This window comes from Mytilus trossulus, chromosome 3 (genome assembly GCF_036588685.1).
Source record: "Mytilus trossulus isolate FHL-02 chromosome 3, PNRI_Mtr1.1.1.hap1, whole genome shotgun sequence".
NCBI lineage: Eukaryota > Metazoa > Mollusca > Bivalvia > Mytilida > Mytilidae > Mytilus > Mytilus trossulus.
In genome coordinates this window covers 64,345,066-64,364,496 of record NC_086375.1, presented here as the reverse complement: position 1 = coordinate 64,364,496, position 19,431 = coordinate 64,345,066, and the positions used below count along the sequence as shown (strand labels likewise).

The following is a 19,431-nucleotide window of genomic DNA, read 5'->3' as shown; positions in this document are numbered from 1 at the left end:
ATGAACCATGGAAATGAGGTCAAGTTCATATGATACTTGAAAGACAGACATTTACACCTTACAATAATTCCATAAACAGAACATAGTTGACCTAATGCTTGAAGTAATTGGTAATACAGACCGAAACAGAAAAAAATAACAATGACTAATGAACCATGACAATTAGGTCAAGGTCAGAAAAAACCTCCCAGTCTGACATGCACCCCTTACAATCATTCCATACACGTCATATATTTGACCCATTGCTTATGTAATTGAAAAACAGACCAAAATTCAAAAACTTAATGTTCACTAGTAAACCATGGAAATGAGGTCAATTTCAGATGGTACTTGACAGACAGACATGTACACCTTACAACTATTCCATTCACCAATAATATCTGACCTATCTATACTATTAAACGAGAAGACCTCATTTTTGGTGTCGCTTCTCTTCTTTCCACAATAAATTAATCAACACGCCTCTGTGTCCTATAGGTACAGTGCATAGTCGCATTTGTCATCCATTCATATGATTATTCAGATTGAGTTATTTTGGGAGAAAAACGAGAAAAAAGGCATTCGAATATTGTCCCGTCATTGGACGAAATTTTAAGTCTGATTAGACTTCCGGTTTGCGTTTTTCTGTATACCGTATTTTAAGAATTCTATCTGTTATCATTTTCAAGTTTACTATCCACGGTGGTCACATAGTTTATTAAATAGAGAGGGTCTGTATACTATATCAATGACCACCATGGATCAATAAGTAAAGTTAAAATTGAAAGTAAATACACTATATTTACATGTATATAGTAATGAATGTCCATAATATACAGATATTAAAGCGCTAAAATTATTCATGTGAACTTTTGATACCTTTTCTGAAATTCTCCAGTTATTAAATCTTTTACAAATTTCATTGATTACAAAAAAAGAAGATGTGGTATGATAGCCATGTTGAGACAACTCTCCACAAGAGACCAAAATGACACAGAAATTAACAACTATAGGTCACCGTACGACCTTAAACAACGAGCAAAGCCTATATCGCATACTCAGCTTTAAAAGGCCCCGAACTGACAAGGTAACACAATCCAAACCAGAAAACTAGCGGCCTTATCAACTCTCCACAAGAGACCAGAATGAAACAGAAATTAACAACTATAGGTCACTGTACGACCTTCAACAACGAGCAAAGCCCATACCGCATGCTCAGCTTTAAAAGGCCCCGAACTGACAAGGTAACATAATCCAAACCAGAAAACTAGCGGCCTTATTCATGTACAAAAAATGAACGAAAAACAAATATGTAACACATAAACAAACGACAACCACTGAATTACAGGCTCCTTACTTAAATGTTCATAACATACTCAATGTATTATGTTCATATTGAAATTGATAGAAAACCAAAAATTGGGAATTTTTGAAATAAAGGAGGAGGGATATAAAAAAAAAACATTTTCCTGTCCCCAATAACGTATTACTTATGATACTTTTGCTGAAATTCCACACTAAATGTATTATGTTCATATTGAAATTGATAGAAAACCAAAATTGGGAATTTTGGAAATAAAGGAGGAGGGATAAAAAAAAAACCACATTCTCCTGTCCCCAATAACCTTTGACTTATGATACTTTTGCTGAAATTCTCCAGTCATTCAATATTTTACATAATTCTTCCAACAACACTTTACATACTTTCAACTACGCTCAATTCTCCAGTCATTCAATATTTTACATAATTTTTCCAACAACACTTTACATACTTTCAACTACGCTCTGAATGCCCGCGATTTCGCGGGTGTGTTCTAGTTGCTATTATTAGAAAAGAACCAAAATACAAAAAGTAAATATTGACCAATGAAACATGAAAATGAGTTCAAGGTTAGAAGACACTGGCTAGACAGACATGTACACCTTAAAATCATTCTATACAACAAGTAAAGTTGACCTATTTCTTATCTATTTATCTTCTAGTATATGAAGATAGACAAAAAAAATACAATGAAAAATGAACCATTAAAACAAGGTCACATGACACCAGCTAGACAGACCTGTACAACATACAAACATTCTAAACACCAAATATAACTTACCTATTGCTCACAGTACTTAAAAAAACAGTAAAAAAAACACCTAAAAATTAACAATCAACCATGGAAATAAGGTCAAGGTCAGTTGTAACCTGCCAGTCTGAAATGTACCCCTAACAATCTTTCCATACACCACATTATAGTTGACCCAATTGCTTACTGTAAATGGAAAACAGATCAAAACATGCAACTGATTGTTAACCAATGAACTATGGAAATGCATTCAAGGTCAGATGATACTTGATAAACAAACATGTACACATACACAAATAATTTTTTACCTATTGCTATTATTCTTTGAAAAACAGACCAAAACACAAAAACTAATCATTGACCTCTGAACCAAAAAGCAAGACAGACATATTAAAAAGAAGATGTGGTATGATTGCCAATGTGACAACTGTCCACAAGAGACCAAAATGACACAGACATTAACAACTATAGGTCACCACACGGCCTTCAACAATGAGCAATGTACATCTTGCAATCATTCCATACAACACATAAACATATGTATATATATATTGAACCATTGCTTATGGTAATTGAAAAAACCCAGACCAAAACACAAAATAATGTTAACCAATGAACCATGGAATTGAGGTCAAGGTCAGATGATACAGTATAGACAGACATGTTCACCTTGCAATCATTCCATACACAAATAATATTTGACTTACTGCTATTATTATTTGAAAAACAAACCAAAATACAAAATTAAACATTGTTAAATGAACCATGAAAATGGGGTCAAGGTCAGTTGACACCAGCTAGACAGATATGTACACATTTAATCATTCCATAAACTTAGTGTAGTTGAAAAATTGCTTACATAACTTAAAAACAGACAACAACACCAAAACTAAACATTAACCATTAAGGTGAGAACAAGGTCAGATGATACAAGGTATGTTCATCTTACAATCATCCTGTACACCAACTATAGTTTACCTATTGCTTAAAAGTACTTGAAAAACACAAAAAATCAACAATGAACCATGGAAATGAGTTCAAGGTCAGATGAAACATGCCAGTCTGACATGTACCCCTAACAATTGTTCTATACACCACATATAGTTGACCTGCTGCTTGTAGTATCATAGAAACAGATGTAACTTTAACTTTTACTACTGGTCCATGAATTGGTGTCAAGGTCAGGTTAACTCTGACAGACATGTAGATGTTGCAATACCAATATATATTTGTCCTATTACTAATCTTCTTCTGTTATCCTGCCAGTTGGACATGTACACCTTACAATCATTCCAAATCCAATAATATGCTTATAGTATTATTAGTATCTGACATAGACTGACAGTATAACTTGAACATTGATCACTGATTCATTGAATAATGTCAAGGTCAGGTGAACCCAAGCTGATGGATATAAAGTCCTTGCAAGGAACACTTATACCAAATATAGCTATCATCTTTTCTCCCAATAAGTGGGTATTTCTCTTTTCCGAAAACTTTCATATTTTAAGCAGTCACTAAACTATGAAAATGAGGCCAAGAACCATTGGTTCATGACTGAAACTTAGCATATTAAAATTTTGAAGGCATTAGTAGAGTGGTTTATTTGTTAGCACGCATAATCAGCTTAAGCGCCCTCACTCCTGTTGCCCTCCATACAACCTAATTCAATATAAAATAGAGAATGGAAACAAGGAATGTGTCAAAGAGACAAAAACCTGACCAAAGACCAAAAAACTCAAAAATGGATCTTTAATGCAGCAAGAAAGTTCTGCATCCAGAGTTGGGGTTTATCTGACCCATAAATAATATCATTTTAATACTAGTTCAGCAAATTGAGCCCCACACAAAATTTCAATTTCACCTTATTTCCGTCAGAAAATGTGGTTTAAAATATAGTACACATGTACCTGCAAGAATATAATGGAAATGGCAAATCAACTCATTCACCAGGTTCCATTATCAACATTAAAGTTCTGGCAAAACTTTTTAAAAGAATGCTACAACTGTAATTGTTGGGATAAATATTCTAATACATTGATTCTATTAGTAACAAATACTCATGGATATATTTAACACTGCTGCAATCTTTATGTGCCTTTCCCAAGCCAGAAACTTGTAATTCTACAGTTGTCATTGGTTCATATTTGTTAAAGTTTGTTTTTTGTAAATTGTATTGTTATAAATAAGGCCTTTATCTTTCTGTTTGAACTATACAATATGGAATTTGCTCATTTTTAAAGGCTGTGCAGTGATCTATAACTGCCAAACTCCACATCGTTTAAACTTGAATGGATAGTTGTCTCACTGGTAAGCATTAATCATACTACTTCTTATTTTTTTTGGTAGTATTTTTTTTTAGTTGACTTAGAATTCCAGAGACAGAGTGTCCCTTACATTTTAAACTAATATTATGATGTAATTTCCATTCCAAGGACCATCCAACAACATTATTTGGTTTCAGATAGCCATGTGGTCCAAAACAGTAAGAATATATTTCAAGGAATAACAGAAATTATATCTATAAACCAAATTCCATTCTACTTGGGTCAGCAGTTTTTGAAGCTTCCCACTAACTCAATTTGTTTATGGCAGCTAGATTTGAGATTTCCTATAAATACAATTATCAAGGCTAATAAACACTTGTTTTATTTGTTATAACTTTATTATCATTCATGAACGTTGTTCCAGATAAATACATTGTAAATAAAGAAGAATTAACAATTGTTTCTTGAAAAAAAAATATAAATGCAAAATCAAAATGAATTTTAGTACTCAGATTGTATTATCTACTTTTCTAGTCTGGTCATATTTTACATCAATACATTGAATGATAATCACATTCACCTTATCTCTGATCTGTCACTGTATCTTATCTACTTTTCTATGAGTCAAGTCATATTTTACATCAATACATTGAATGATAATTACATTCACCTTATCTCTGGTCAGTCACTGTATCTTATCTACTAAGGGAATATACAAGTATCGTGTCTTCCTTATCAAAGACAAAATATTGATTCCACATATCGAAATTGAAGAAAAACACAGGTTTACGTAGTCAACAATTATGTATTTTCCATTGCTATGAAATTGATAATGTAAAAATAATGACAATAAACAGATTTGGAATTAAAACTTCCCCCAAACCACAAAAAAAATCACCTTTAACTAAGAAGATACTGTGAATTCATTTATTTTCCTGGGTACCAATTTTCGTGAATAAAGAAAAACTTACATGTTTGTGGATATTTATTTTTGTGGTTTTGCAGAAATTCTGCATACAAGCCTATAGAACACTTGCTATTCGTTGAAAAGTAGTTTATTTCGTGGTTCACCTGTACCCACAGAATCCACAAAAAATGGTATCCAACAAATAATAATGAATCCACAGTATATAAATTTACAACTACAGGGATGATAAAAAAAAGTATGAACATTCACTTTATTGCAATCTATTTAAGGGAAGGTGTAATGGAATTGGTGAGTGCTTATCTTTATTATACAATATATTTAAACAGAAAAACCATGAGACAAATACAGGTAAAACATAACATAACGATATGATCCCTGGAGAACAAAATATTGCATAACAAACAAAACTGAACAGAATATAACAACTAAGTATAGTCAGTCCTTATATCAGAAATTGAAGTTTACTATTGCAAACTTTTGAGTAAAAATGTATAAATTAATATCAATTACATAGTACAGTAGTGTAAAATGCCACTTACTGACATCCCAGTACTACTACCATTAACCTGCCCTGATTGTACATTAAAATTATATTAGAATAATTGCAATTATACTTATAATGTTTAGTATCTATCTGAGATGTGAACATGAACTAGTAAGGACAAATTGCTAAAATATTCCCAATTTTGAAACTCTGTGAATTTAATCTAACATTGAATATCAAGCAAAATCAATTTTTGCAGCTTTTTTTCTAGTTACAATGTCTACAAAATAACTTGTATTTCAGAAATTAAAGTTACTACTCTTACTTGTACTTTATAACAAACGCATAAAACACAGGGGGGAGGAACATGATGAATGTCATGGAATATTAATGAGACTTTATATAAGGAGAAACAACCGATGTACAAATTTATCAATAAACTCTAAATGTAGGGTCCGAAATGTGTTATACTGTCATATGATTTGATAATTGATGAACTAGATGTGCAACCTGTAGTCAATATCTTATTCTTTTAATCGGTACAAAAAATGTGATATTAATGTTAGCTTAAATATTGTTATTGTGCATTAGTTAGCTTTATGACCTCACTATAAAATCTGACCTAATGTTTTAAAATTTCAATTCTCTCTTTTTACATTGTCATTATCTTAGATTTTTTTTACCTTTAAGCAAAAACGAAAAAAAAAATCAAGAGAGAAATTCAAAAATCTGTTTAATACTTTAATAATTTTCTGTTAAATTGAATTTTTTTATAAGGTATAGAAACTGAAAGTTGTCTACTCTACTAGCAATATATATATGAAATATGGATTGACAACAAATACATAAAAATAATTGTATGAGCATTACAGGATTATCAAATAGAGCAGATAAAGTTTAAAATGAAATAATGCAATGTTTAAATATATATTTAGCAAAAACAAGGATATGTATCACAGAAACTACCAATTATATAAAATTAAAGCAAAATTGTGCTGACTTGTTTAAAGTGATTTTATCATTTTATCATTCAGTACTGTATTTTATAAAATCTATATTTTTTATATCAATCATATATTGTATTTACATTTTTGTAATTCAGGTTGAAGAAGTAAACACTTTATTCCAATGATAATAAGGATTATATGTAATTATATATATACCAATATAAGCATGTGATAGATTACCATAGTTATTAGAAATTTAACAAAACCATACAAAATATATAGATTTTGCTAAATTATTTGTTCGTAGCAATACCAGTATTTTTATTCATTTCATTTTAACTTTCAGTCATTTCTTGTTACAGGTCATGAAGAATATGTATCACTTATATCCCCCGCCCCTCATTAACTGTCAAATCTAAAAAAACTATGGGGCGTTGGAAGGCACTTTATTTTTTTTTGTATGGATTCAAGCAGGTCACTTAGTTCAAATTGTGATTGATGTATGTAAAGTAAAATGCAATTGTAAAGGCAAAAAAAAGAGTGCCTTCCAACTAAACTTTAATGTACTTATATTGGAAGTCTCAACAACACCCTTTCTTTCAATACATTTAATTTAAGTAATAACCTCTTAAAATAACCAAATTTCTATTGTCAAATGACAGAAACCTAAATCAATTAAAGTCCTGAGACTATAAAAATTAATCTGCATAAAAAAATAAATGCTTTGAGCATAACAGACAGAGATCACAGTAATCAATGCATTCCATAACATATATACAAATTAACTTTCTGTTTATAAAAATGTATATGCTTCAATATTCTGAGAACACTCTTACTTCAGTCTAGATTCATACAAGTAAATGATGTTAAAGAAGATTTATAGAAAACCTCTATGAACAATCTAACCTTTTTACATTATAATATTGGTACATGTACATGCAAATCATTTCTTTCAAAAAAAAATCTTAAGAATATAAACTTCTAAATATGCAATTGCTGTGTGGCAGTGGATACTCATGGATGGTATATAATCAGATAATCTAAAATAAAATGCTTGAAAAAATATCTAAATAAGAAGAACTAGAAACAAATTTGATCTTTAGAATTGAATTTGATTATCAATGAGATCTTTTTTTTCACTTTCTCTCTCTTTCATCAGAAAACTTGAAACACAATGCACTAACTACAACTCTACACCATTTACAGTATGAGTGTAGGTATATTATAACTCATCACTATACACTGATTATTCATCAGGTAAATTGCATTCTTTAAAGACTTCAGTTCCGTCCAAACTAACTTTAAAAATGTTTGTAAATGTTACTCTGCATTAACAACCATTAAATTAGATACTGTTGAATTAAACAATCAAAAGTCCATTAAGATGACCAAGATGTTGGTAGTTTAATGTTCAACAAATCAGGCAGTTTATTATATTTCTTGGCTAAGAACAAACTACCAGCTATTACAACCACAGAAACACCTATAGCTGTCCATATACGAGATGAACTACTGTTTTCAGTTGCTTCCTTTGCTTTTTGGTTTAGTTCTTTATCTAGAAGTTCGAAATCCTTTAATTTTTTCTGAAATAAAAGAAAAATTATCTTAGTTTTAAATCCATAAGAAAAGATAACCACAAGAGTTATGGACAGACACATATACCTTATATTCATTCTATACACCAATAATATAAATGGTCCTATCACTTGTAGTACCTGAGAAACAAATCAAACCATAAAATAAAAACAAATTGTTCAGAGAACAATTGAAGGTCTTTCCACATCAATTTTAAAAGTTATTGAAAAGAAGCTAGTTCCGCTTTCTCAAAGTTAATATTGGTATCAAATTATAAGTTTCTTCATACTGATGCGATAAATAAATGGTTTCTGTTTACTTTTGAGTGAAAAAGGGAGATAATTTGCTACTTCCGGAGAAGTAAATGTCACTTCAGGTCTCCTATGATAGCTTCTTTCACACTGATTCCAAAAATATATAGTTTTTATTATACTTTTGCCTGTAAATCAGGAGATAATTGACCACTCCCAGTTAATTAAAAGTAACTTGTAGTCTTTTGTGATAATTTAATGTACTTATATTACAAATATAAGGATTCCGAGTTCTTTTTCATGAAAAAAGTGCAAAATTGGCTCCTTCCAGTTTTCTCAAGGTCACTTCTGATTGTCATTTTTCAAGGTTATATAGGTCACCAAACCTTTTGTGAAAGATCATATGACTTTATAATGAGCCTAGTTGAAGTAATAATCAATTAACCTTATAATTAGACATTTAAAGGGCACTAACTCCTATAAGATGCATTGAGATTGTTTCAGACAAAATGTAGCATATCTTCATTACAATTAAGCAAACATTTTGCACTTGTTCTTTTATATATACCTTAAAAGGTGTTTGAGAAAATGCAAAAGCAAGAAGAAGTCAAAAATAAGAACTTGACCTTTGACCTTGACATCATTTTTTAAGTAAGAACATATATGTAGGTGCGTCAAATAAAAACATTCCAGGGTTATATGGTTAATGGTTTACAAGTTAAAAATTTGTAAGGGTTCCGCAGAACCCAGTGTCTCGCCTATTTTTGCTGTAAATTGCAGGCTCAACAATAATGAGGAAAAAAATCAATAAAAATATTCCTCTTGTTACTATTTTATGATTGTAAGAAAATCTAAGTCCATTTAAAAGTAAATTACAGAAAAAACGGAGTGATTTTTTTACAAACTTTACTTCTGGATACAATCTTATGATCATAAATAAGCTTCTGTCCAAGTTTGGTACAAACCCAGGATAGTTTAAGAAAGTTATTAAAATTTTAAAAACTTTAACCACAGAGTGAATGTAATGGTTCCCCGCAGAAAAACTAAGTCCATTTAAAAGTAAAATATGGAAAAAATGGATTTATTTATTTACAAAATTTACTTCTGGATACTATCTTATGATCATAAACAAGCTTCTGTCCAAGTTTGGTACAAACCCAGGATAGTTGGAGAAAGTTATTAAAATTCTAAAAACTTTAACCACAGAGTGAATGTTTTGTTTCCCCGCAGAAAAAACTAAGTCCATTTATAGTAAAATATGGAAAATATGGAATTTTATTTTAACAAAATTTACTTCTGGATACTATCTTATGATCATAAACAAGCTTCTATCAAAGTTTGGTAGAAATCCAGTATAGTTAAAGAAAGTTATTAAAATTTCAAAAACTTTAACCACAGAGTGAATATTTGTTGACGCCGCCGACGACGACGGAATGTAGGATCGCTTAGTCTCGCTAAAGTCGAAGGCTAGACAAAAATGCACACATTTGATAAACAGTGAATAGGGAGATAACTCTTACAAAGAAAATATGTCGGCTTAGCAGGATGAAATTTCAAAGCGCATAAACTATACAATACAATATGAGAAATATCTAAGTGACATATTGTAAAACAAATATTTATAGCAAAAAAAAAATTAATAATAATCAGAAAAAATACAATAGGTCTTTCCATAGAAAAGTGGAAAGACCTAATTATTAACATTGACCAATGAACCATGAAAATGAGGTCAAGGTCATATGTAACCTGCCAGACAGACATGTGCACCAACCAATATTCCATACAAAAAATATACCTAACCCTTTGCTTATACATGTAGTATGTGAGAAACAATCCAAACCAAAAATATGTCTTGCCTTCTTTACTAATCATTAATAGTATGTCATAAATATAAATCTTTATTACAACTGTCACATAAACTCAACATTATCCAAGAAAACTAAACATTGGTCAATGAAACATGAAAATGAGGTCACAGTCAGATGAACCATGCCAGGCAGACATGTACAGCTAACAATTCTTCCATACAACAAATATAGTTAACCTAATACCTATAATTTAAGAAAAACAGACCAAAACACAAATACTTAACACTTAGCAATGAAGTGTGAAAATGAGGTCAGGGTTAAATAAAACCTGTGCGACTGACAAAAAGATCAAAAAAAATATTTCCATACACCAAATATAGTTGACCTATTGCATACAGTATTAGAAAAATTTACCAAAACTAAAAAACTTAATTTTGACCACTGAACCACGAAAATGAGGTCAAGGTCAGATGACACCTACCAGCATTCCATACACAAAATATAGTAGACCTATTGCATATAGTATAAGAAAAACAGATCAAAACACAAAAACTTAACTATAACCACCGCACCATGAAAATGAGGTCAAGGTCAGATGACAACTGCCAGTTGGACATGTACACCTTACAGTCCTTCCATACACCGAATATACTAGACCTATTGCTTAAAGTATCTGAGATATGGACTTGACCACCAAAACTTAACTTTGTTCACTGATCCATGAAATGAGGTTGAGGTCAAGTGAAAACTGTCTGAAGGACATTTGAACCTTGCAAGGTACGCACATACCAAATATAGTTATCCTATTACTTATAATAAGAGAGAATTCAACATTACAAAAATTATTAACTTTTTTTTCAAGTAGTCACTGAACAATGCCAGTTGGAATATGAAACCTTCTTGGTAGGCAATATCATATGTTTCACATGTGCTTTACATTGTCTAAAATGGGACTAAAATAAATCATATCTACCTTGTAAAAGGCTTCTGCATTGTGTTGCACCAGCATTTTGACATTCCCCCCTGCCTTCAGGAATACCTGTACAGCCTCATTGTGACTAACATTTCTTAAATCCTCACCATTTACCTGCAAATTTAAAACACAATTAATTCACAACAGATATGATTTCTTAACTTTTTAAAATACACTTTCTTAACAGAAAATGTAGTTAAGGCTAAATCTTTAGTGAATTTATTTTATTAATATAGAAAGTTAAGACTAGAAGCTAACCTGGGCCTGTATTAATAACTTACATGTAGATCTTAAATCTGATAAAATATATCTGTAGCCTTACATTTTGTGAGGTAATGCAACATTTGCTTAATCACAGTTAGGTAAAAGGGAATTTACCATTACATGTATATCAATAAAGTCAGTACGACGCTTTTTATAGGTTTCTAGAAGAAAAAAAATCTACGATATTATATTTATCTTGTGAGGATGCTTGTTATGTAAAGGCACTCAATTGAATCAATTCAGTTTTGATGAATCTTTGATTATTTTTATTGCACACTTTTCAACTCAATAAATATTCAAAGGATGTATCCTTATATAACTCTTTTGAAAGTAGGACACCTCACTTCTTTTACCTTGAAAGCATTATGTAATTTTTTCACAACAGTGTATTTTTCAGATATGGATATGTAAGGTCAATGCAAAATTTTCTAGATGCAATTTGCTGACTCATAAATTAGTTTGTTTAATACTATGTGTAACCATAGTCTATAGAAATCAATAGAGTATCACTTGTCAACCCATGGCACTGTCTTATTATGTGTGACTTTTTAAGTTTATTTTGTTAAAAGACCTTCCAATAACAGTATACTGTCCAGATAAACACCAATAAATCACTGTTCAACAGTGATCCATTGAACTATTGGTTTATTTCCTGAAACATTTTTAAATTTTGTCTCATGTGCACCCAAATCCTTTGCTTTCCTCTAAACATTATTATCTAAAACGTGTTCACCTTTGTTAACTTAAAGAACATGTCTCATCCATGTTCCTCCAAAATTAAAAATTATTCTATTAGATGGAGAAAATGTACACAGAGATGGCAGTGTATTAGACTAGCAACTATATTTGTATACATGAATAATTGTCATAATGCAGAATAAAAGAACTTATACAATTAACCTCTAATATTTTATCTCCTTCTTTTAATCTTCCATCTTCATATGCTGTACCAATATCCCTGATCTTTGTCACAAATATTCCATGGTCATTCTTCAAATGAGGTACATCAATTCCTCCTCTAATATTAAACCCCAGTCCTAAAATAGTGATGTCAACTAATATTAATGAGTGTTAAATGTATGCCTTATATAATTAACTGAAGAGTTACAATTTAAGTTTCAGGTAAGGTTGAAGGTTCGTAACTATTAAAACATTTAAACATGCTGCATTTGTTTGCAACTGTTCTAAGTCAAGAATCTGATGTTCAGATTGTTGTTTGTTGATGTAGTTCATATATAAGTGTTCCTTGTTTTTAATAATGATAAGACCGATGTTTTCCTCTAAGAACATATTGTTGATTGATTTTACACACTAGTAATTTTAGGGCCCTTTAATTTCATAGCTTTGCTGTTTGGTGTAAGCCAAGGCTCTGTGTTGAAGACTTTTACAAATTGTGACTTGGATGGAAAGTTGTTTCATTGGCACTAATACCACATCTTCCGATATACATTGTAAATTTATGACTATGCACTAAATGTCCAATATAGCAATAACATTCTATAGTTCATCAGCAAGCTCTTGTCTCATTAACATATTGACCGTTTTAGCATATAGTCTAACCATGCTAACTAAGATTTAACATCAAACTAATTGCAACAGATTTTTTTTTAGTTTTAATCTATAGCATTGTACCCTTTATATACACAGAAAAAAGTCCCATAAAATCTAACTTGAGGAAAACTCAAAATCAGCATTTTTAATTTCCTATGGTAATTAACATCAGAAGGGGAGATAACTCTTGCAAACATGAGTCTTTTTCGGACAGTTTTTGTTTGTTTTTCTTGAAACTTATGTAAAGTATGATACATGTACTTTGATGGGGTTATTAGTTTTTATTTGACTAAATTATGATGAATAGAAGCGGTAAAGTAGTGATTTTGTATCAATTTTTTATTGATATTTCTGCCTTTTTTGTAAGAGTTATCTCCCTTTTCAATACACCTTAGTCCTTATCGCTATTTGTCCCCCATTATTGGATAGTACACAGGTTCCCGTAAAAATTTGACGTCATAAAACAAAATATCTGACACCGCAATGGAAAAGTGATTGTTGTATGCGTCAAAAGTTCAAGTGGCTGTGTCAGCCGGGATAAGCGATCATATGCAAATCTCCATAGGAATTTTAATTGGTGATCTGTATCTGTATTTCCCACTTGTGAAATTAGGATGGGTACGTCACAGATTCCTTTCAGCTATTATGCTATTATGTGAAGGGTTGGTCTGCGCACAATTAGTCGCGCTTGCTGAGGAGTGCTGATTTTAACTCCTCGGTAGTAGTGGCGCACACTACTGAGTCTTCCAGATGGTTCCAGTTTATTGCAGTGCGCACAAAAATAGAGTTCTTGTATTGTTCTGTCTTAGTGGTTGGAACTATGACCGCACGTTTGTTGTTACAGACTTGGTGGTCTATAATGTTTTTTGTTACAAAGTTATTATATGTTGTTGCTTTGATTTGTCTCTTTGGTCTATGAAATTTGATTAAATCGTCGGGAGGAAGCGCTGGTATCTTCCCCTCAACCACTTTGAAAAAGAAGATCAGTCGTGATGGTTGGCGTCTTGATTGTAATGACGGGAGCTGGAGTTCTTTTAGCATTTTTGTCATACATCCTTCCTCTCTTGATTTGTAGTCTTTGGTAATGAATCTAGCACCTCTCTTTTGTATGGATTCTAGTTTGTCAATGTCTTTTTGGGTATATGGGTCCAAAATAATTGATCCATACTCCATAATTGATCTTATGAGAGCTTTATATGCTGTTTTTACGGCATTCCATAGGACAGTGTTGTAGGTTCCTTCTAAGGAAGCCTAGGGTAGAACTGGCTTTGTTACATGTATTTGTTATTTGTTCTTTCCAGTTAAGATCTTCTTGTATTTGGAGTCCTAGGTATGGGTTGGATGACACTTGTTCAAGCATGTGGTTGTTAAGGTTGTAAAATCGCTGACTTTTACTTTTCAGGCTAAGCATATATTATTTTATGACGTTGAAGCGCATACCCCAGTCGTCGGCCCATTTTTCTAGTGATTTGAGATCCTCTTGTAGTTTGTTATGGTCAGAGCTCAGACATAAATAAGTCTGAATCTGCTTTTGACTTATAGAGGTCTAAATTTGTAAGTTTTAGGATTTGTCTCCCTTTAATGCAAGACAAAATACGACTTAAATAAGTCAAATATTGTTAAGCAAGAAATGATTGACCAGAATCAAAAAGTTGCAAATATCGACTCCTACAAGTTGATAAGTTACCAAAATTGGTTAACTTCAAGACCCACACATACTTATAAAAAGGTCATGCATCTAAATCAAATAATGACAACATTGAAAGCCAATGTCTTGTCTTCTAAAGAAAAATATGAATGAGAGTCTAAAAAATCAGGGATCATGTTAATTAACCTTACAATGCAACCACCTGGATCCACACTTAATGAGGTAAATCATCTGTGTTTAGTAAGGATGTTCAATTAGATAAATGAATATAGATAGATCAAGTCCTTGTGAACTCTCAGAAAGGTTTTTACTGTCATAGGTGGTGTAGTTTGGCCACCAAGTCAAGTTAAGTTTTTTCATCAACATAAATAGACCTAAACAAGTCTGTCATTTTGTGACTTAGATAAGTCTAAAATTGAAAACACATTTTTATTAAAAATACATGTTTTGACTTCTTTAAGTCAAAAACAGAAATAGACTTGTTTATGTCTGAGCTCTGACTGTTTTTAACCTTATTTTAAAGAATCACCGTTTCACTGTAGATATTTCGCACCTACCCGCACATTTGTTGTTCTCACATCGAACATGTACATAAAACAGTACGATAATACTCCCCTGGGAGGCCTGTACTACAAAGGAAGAAGAAGAAGAAGAAGCATTTTTTGAGTTTTCTCCATCGCATTTTTCTTTCGGTTAGGAATGCAGTTAGCCATTTGTGGATATTTCCTCTAATTCCATATTGGTCTATTTTGTGCAAGAGTCTATCATGAGGTACTGTGTCAAACGCTTTTGAAAAATCAAGAATCGCAATATCTACTTGGTTTCCTTTAGTCTTCCTCAAGTTAGATTTTATGGGATTTTTTTTCTGTGTATATTTGGAGTATTATGCTAAAGATTAATACTAAATCTGTTGCAATTACTTTCGGGTTAGGGTCAAATTTATGCTAGATTGACTGGACTAATATTTAGCAATAGTGCCTAGCGGATGCCATGGCTGCTTTCAGTTTTAAAATGTTATCATTCTGCATGTTATACATTTAATTAAATACCATGATGATGATAAAATTAAAACAAAAATCACTTTTTACCATTTGGACCACGAGGTAATTCGATGTTTTCTTCTATCAAGTCCATTCATTCAAAAATGTAAAATGCAAAGTTCAACTTGAACCACCTTGGAACTCTTTTGTGCACAGAGGTATGTTTGATACATAGTAAGACTATGAACCGAAAAAGAACGTACCATTTAGATTTCACTATTCATATCATTTTAATCTTATAAAATAATATACAGATTTATATTAGACTATATCAATATTGACTTGTATATGTATCTGACAATACCAATATTATAATGGTATCATAAGTTTCTGATATTGATAACTGACATAATGAATACAATAATCTTACAAGTATTAGCTATTGAAAAAGCATTTCTGACTTTAACATTTAGCACGTCTTCTTCTCTCTGTATGCGCTTCCTTTATTAGGAACACCAAGGACAATCCAAGCAAAAGGTTTGTATCTATATACAGGGTAAAAGTTTGTTCACTCGGTAAAAGGTAAAATCAAGTTCATATATTTAGGGGGAGGTTTGGCTAGCCACAAAATCATGTCCTTACAAATTCAGGAAAATTGTAATAGTTATCTTATAGTTCGTTTCTGTGTATGTTTCCTTGTCATTTTTTTGTATGTTGCCTTAGTGTTTCTGCTGTTTCGTTGTTTTCCTCTTATATTTGATGTATTTCGCTCAGTTTTAGTTTGTAACCCGGATTTTTTTCTCAATCGATTTATTACTTTCGAAAAGCGCTGGGTATACTACTGTTGCCTTTATTTCTTATACGCTCTGAAAATGTGATCTATACATATATATCATGAAAATATGATACTTAAATACATGGCTTTTCCTAATCTATTAATCATTTTGATTCGTTATTATTATTCTTAAAAATGACACGGTTGTATGTGGTGGCATAACAAATATTTGAATAAATTGCTTTAAAGCTTTGTGAAAATAACGTTTCATTTTATGTATCTACATTTGTAGCAAGTGGATACTTCAATCCCCACTGGAAGGCCTCTGATAGACTGAGTGAGCATACAATCATAGCCGTTGACAAACAAGTAACAACTAACAAACATTTTATCGTCAACGACACTGTTGTGAAATTCATATAGTAGATTTGGCTTTTAATTGAGACGAAAACTAACTGACTAAGTAATTTAGTTTTGAACATTGCATTGCTGGTCGGTATGCATGATTGTACAACAACATAATCTTTTCGGTATAAGCTCAATTATAATGTACTTGTCTTACTGCAAGCTCTTTGGAATAGCTTTTACTTGTGGAATTGACGAAATTGACCTATGTTACATTTAGCATTCGACACTGTTAATCACAATGTTTACTTTATGAATTAAATCAATTGGCATTTGTCAAAATAGTATCGGCTACTATGTAAAAATTAAGATAACAAAAATACTGAATCATTTCAAATCGGAAAGTCCCTTGATATATGGCAAAATCAAAACCCCCATTCTCCTGACTTAATTGATATATGCATAACAGATAACATTTTGATGCATGGAATGGCATTTGATCTTAGCCGCTATATATTAAAATTGGTGTGCTTAAAGGTTCAATACTCGGACCTTTGTTTTTCATTTTATTGGTAAATGACTATATATCATATTAAATGTTTAATACATTTTGATGTCACTTTTACTGTAGATGAGACACAACAAGATGTGTGTGGTTAATTATTTGATGTCATTGAAAGTACACTAAAACGGAAGATCAATGGATGAAATGTTATATACTGAATATGAATTTGAAGAAGAGTATCATGATGATTTATATGTTATCTAAAACGAAACAAAAACTTTCGAAATGTATACATATTTGTATTGAAATAGGAAGGTGATATCGTATTTGAAATTAATAATGAAACTAAACTTCTGGGTGTGTATATTGATTTTTTCTTTGACGTACATATGTGTCGGCCTTATGTGCATCAAATCACGAAGAGGATTAAGTAAGCAAGTACATATGGTCATACCAAATTGCTATTTTAACAAGGAATATTTCAAAGTAATTTGGTGTATTGAAAAAGAGAGATGAATGATACCGAAGGAATATTCAAACAAAAAAAGAATGCATGGTAAAAATGAAAACCGACCGAAAGGCAAATAATATTTTATACACAACATAGAAATCTAAGGACTGAGCAACTCGAACCCCATCTAAAGATGCAGATGAGATCGGGGGGTGATATCAGGTGCTCCGGAAGGGTAAGCAGATCCTGCTCCACATTTGGTAACCTTCATATTGCGTATGCAAGTACAAATCTGCTGATAAGTCTTAATTTCTGAAATGTTGCTTCATAGAAATGGAAGTTTACAACTACCAGTAAGATATGTTGAAATAGAAAGGATGATATTTTTAACATGTTAACTATCCAGACATTCAAAGTCAATGATCAATGATGAGGGGAATGGTTATGCTTTTACAATTGCATACCAAATACCACCGATTTAACATGAGTGATTCATCTTATACTGATCTAATTACAAACTCCAGCATTCAAGTCTATAGACCATGTTTGAGGGGCAGGATACAATATTCTCCGTTGAAATGAGATGAGACAATGGTAAATCATTTGCAAGCCTAACTAGCACATTGTTGCCGCCGCCGAAAACAGCTCGCGTTTTTCATCATCGTCAAAGCGAGACAAAAAAAATAATGGACATTTCAGGGGCAATACCTACAAAATGGATAGTCTTATTTATTATGGGAATCACAAGGTAGGTCCATATTATTTTTGCTCTTAGTTACAGCATTAGGTGGTTCGTTGCAAGGAAAATTTGCTGTCGCTATACCCTCATTTCATTCTTGTTGATTCACTCCGAAGAACTTAACTATTGTATGTATTATTAATTTGTTCTCATCCTGAATGTTCACGAATTATTTGCCAATCCTCTTTTATCCCTTTACAAAAAAGAGAAAAAAGTAACATCACAAAAATACTGAACTCCGATGAAAATTCAATCGGAAAGTCCCTAATCAAATGACAAAACTCATCAAACAAATGGACAACATCCATTATTATATGTACTAGAGCACACCCGTGATATCGCGGGTCCGTGACTGAATTAAAGTATATAACTATGCGCAAGCCTTATTTTTTAGTATTAGTATTGTCATCTGATAAGGTCATGCCGATTTTAAGATACACAGTTTTCTCTGCTTTCAAATCTTTCTGTTTGAACCCGTCGAACTGGAACTTATCAATTATTGGTGATATTAATTATTTGGAAACGTGACAAAATGTCCTGGAATGGGCCGGGTATTTTTAATCAACAAATTTGTCCCATATTAGTTATGAATAAAGTTGAATTCTTTGATTCGCTGTTTAACGTCATACCCGCTGACAAATTGAAAACTTTACCTATACGCCTTATTTTTAGTCCAGATTTTTAGTATTACGGTATTATTAACCTCTTAGAAAGTCTTACTGATTAAAATACTACAATAGGTAACAATTTGACAATTTAGTAGTGTCAACCCTGTGATTATGACCCGTGTATATAGAATATTAATCCTGAATACACCGTTTGGTGGTGCGCCTGTCAGATGCGGAACGTACAGATAAGGTAATAGGTAACAGGTGAATATACTATTGGT

General features: G+C 31.7%; 1 protein-coding gene across 1 annotated transcript; it reads right to left on the bottom strand.

The window, feature by feature from the left end:
• Positions 1-4,694: 4,694 nt before the first annotated feature.
• On the bottom strand, positions 4,695-15,979 carry LOC134712105 (synaptojanin-2-binding protein-like). The gene is made up of 4 exons (XM_063573259.1): positions 15,836-15,979; positions 12,449-12,585; positions 11,285-11,398; positions 4,695-8,260 (listed from the first exon to the last, which is right to left on the bottom strand). Exons 1-4 carry the CDS (start codon positions 15,879-15,881, stop codon positions 8,057-8,059), a joined length of 501 nt encoding a protein of 166 aa, XP_063429329.1. The 5' UTR covers positions 15,882-15,979; the 3' UTR covers positions 4,695-8,056.
• Between the last annotated feature and the right edge of the window lie 3,452 nt (positions 15,980-19,431).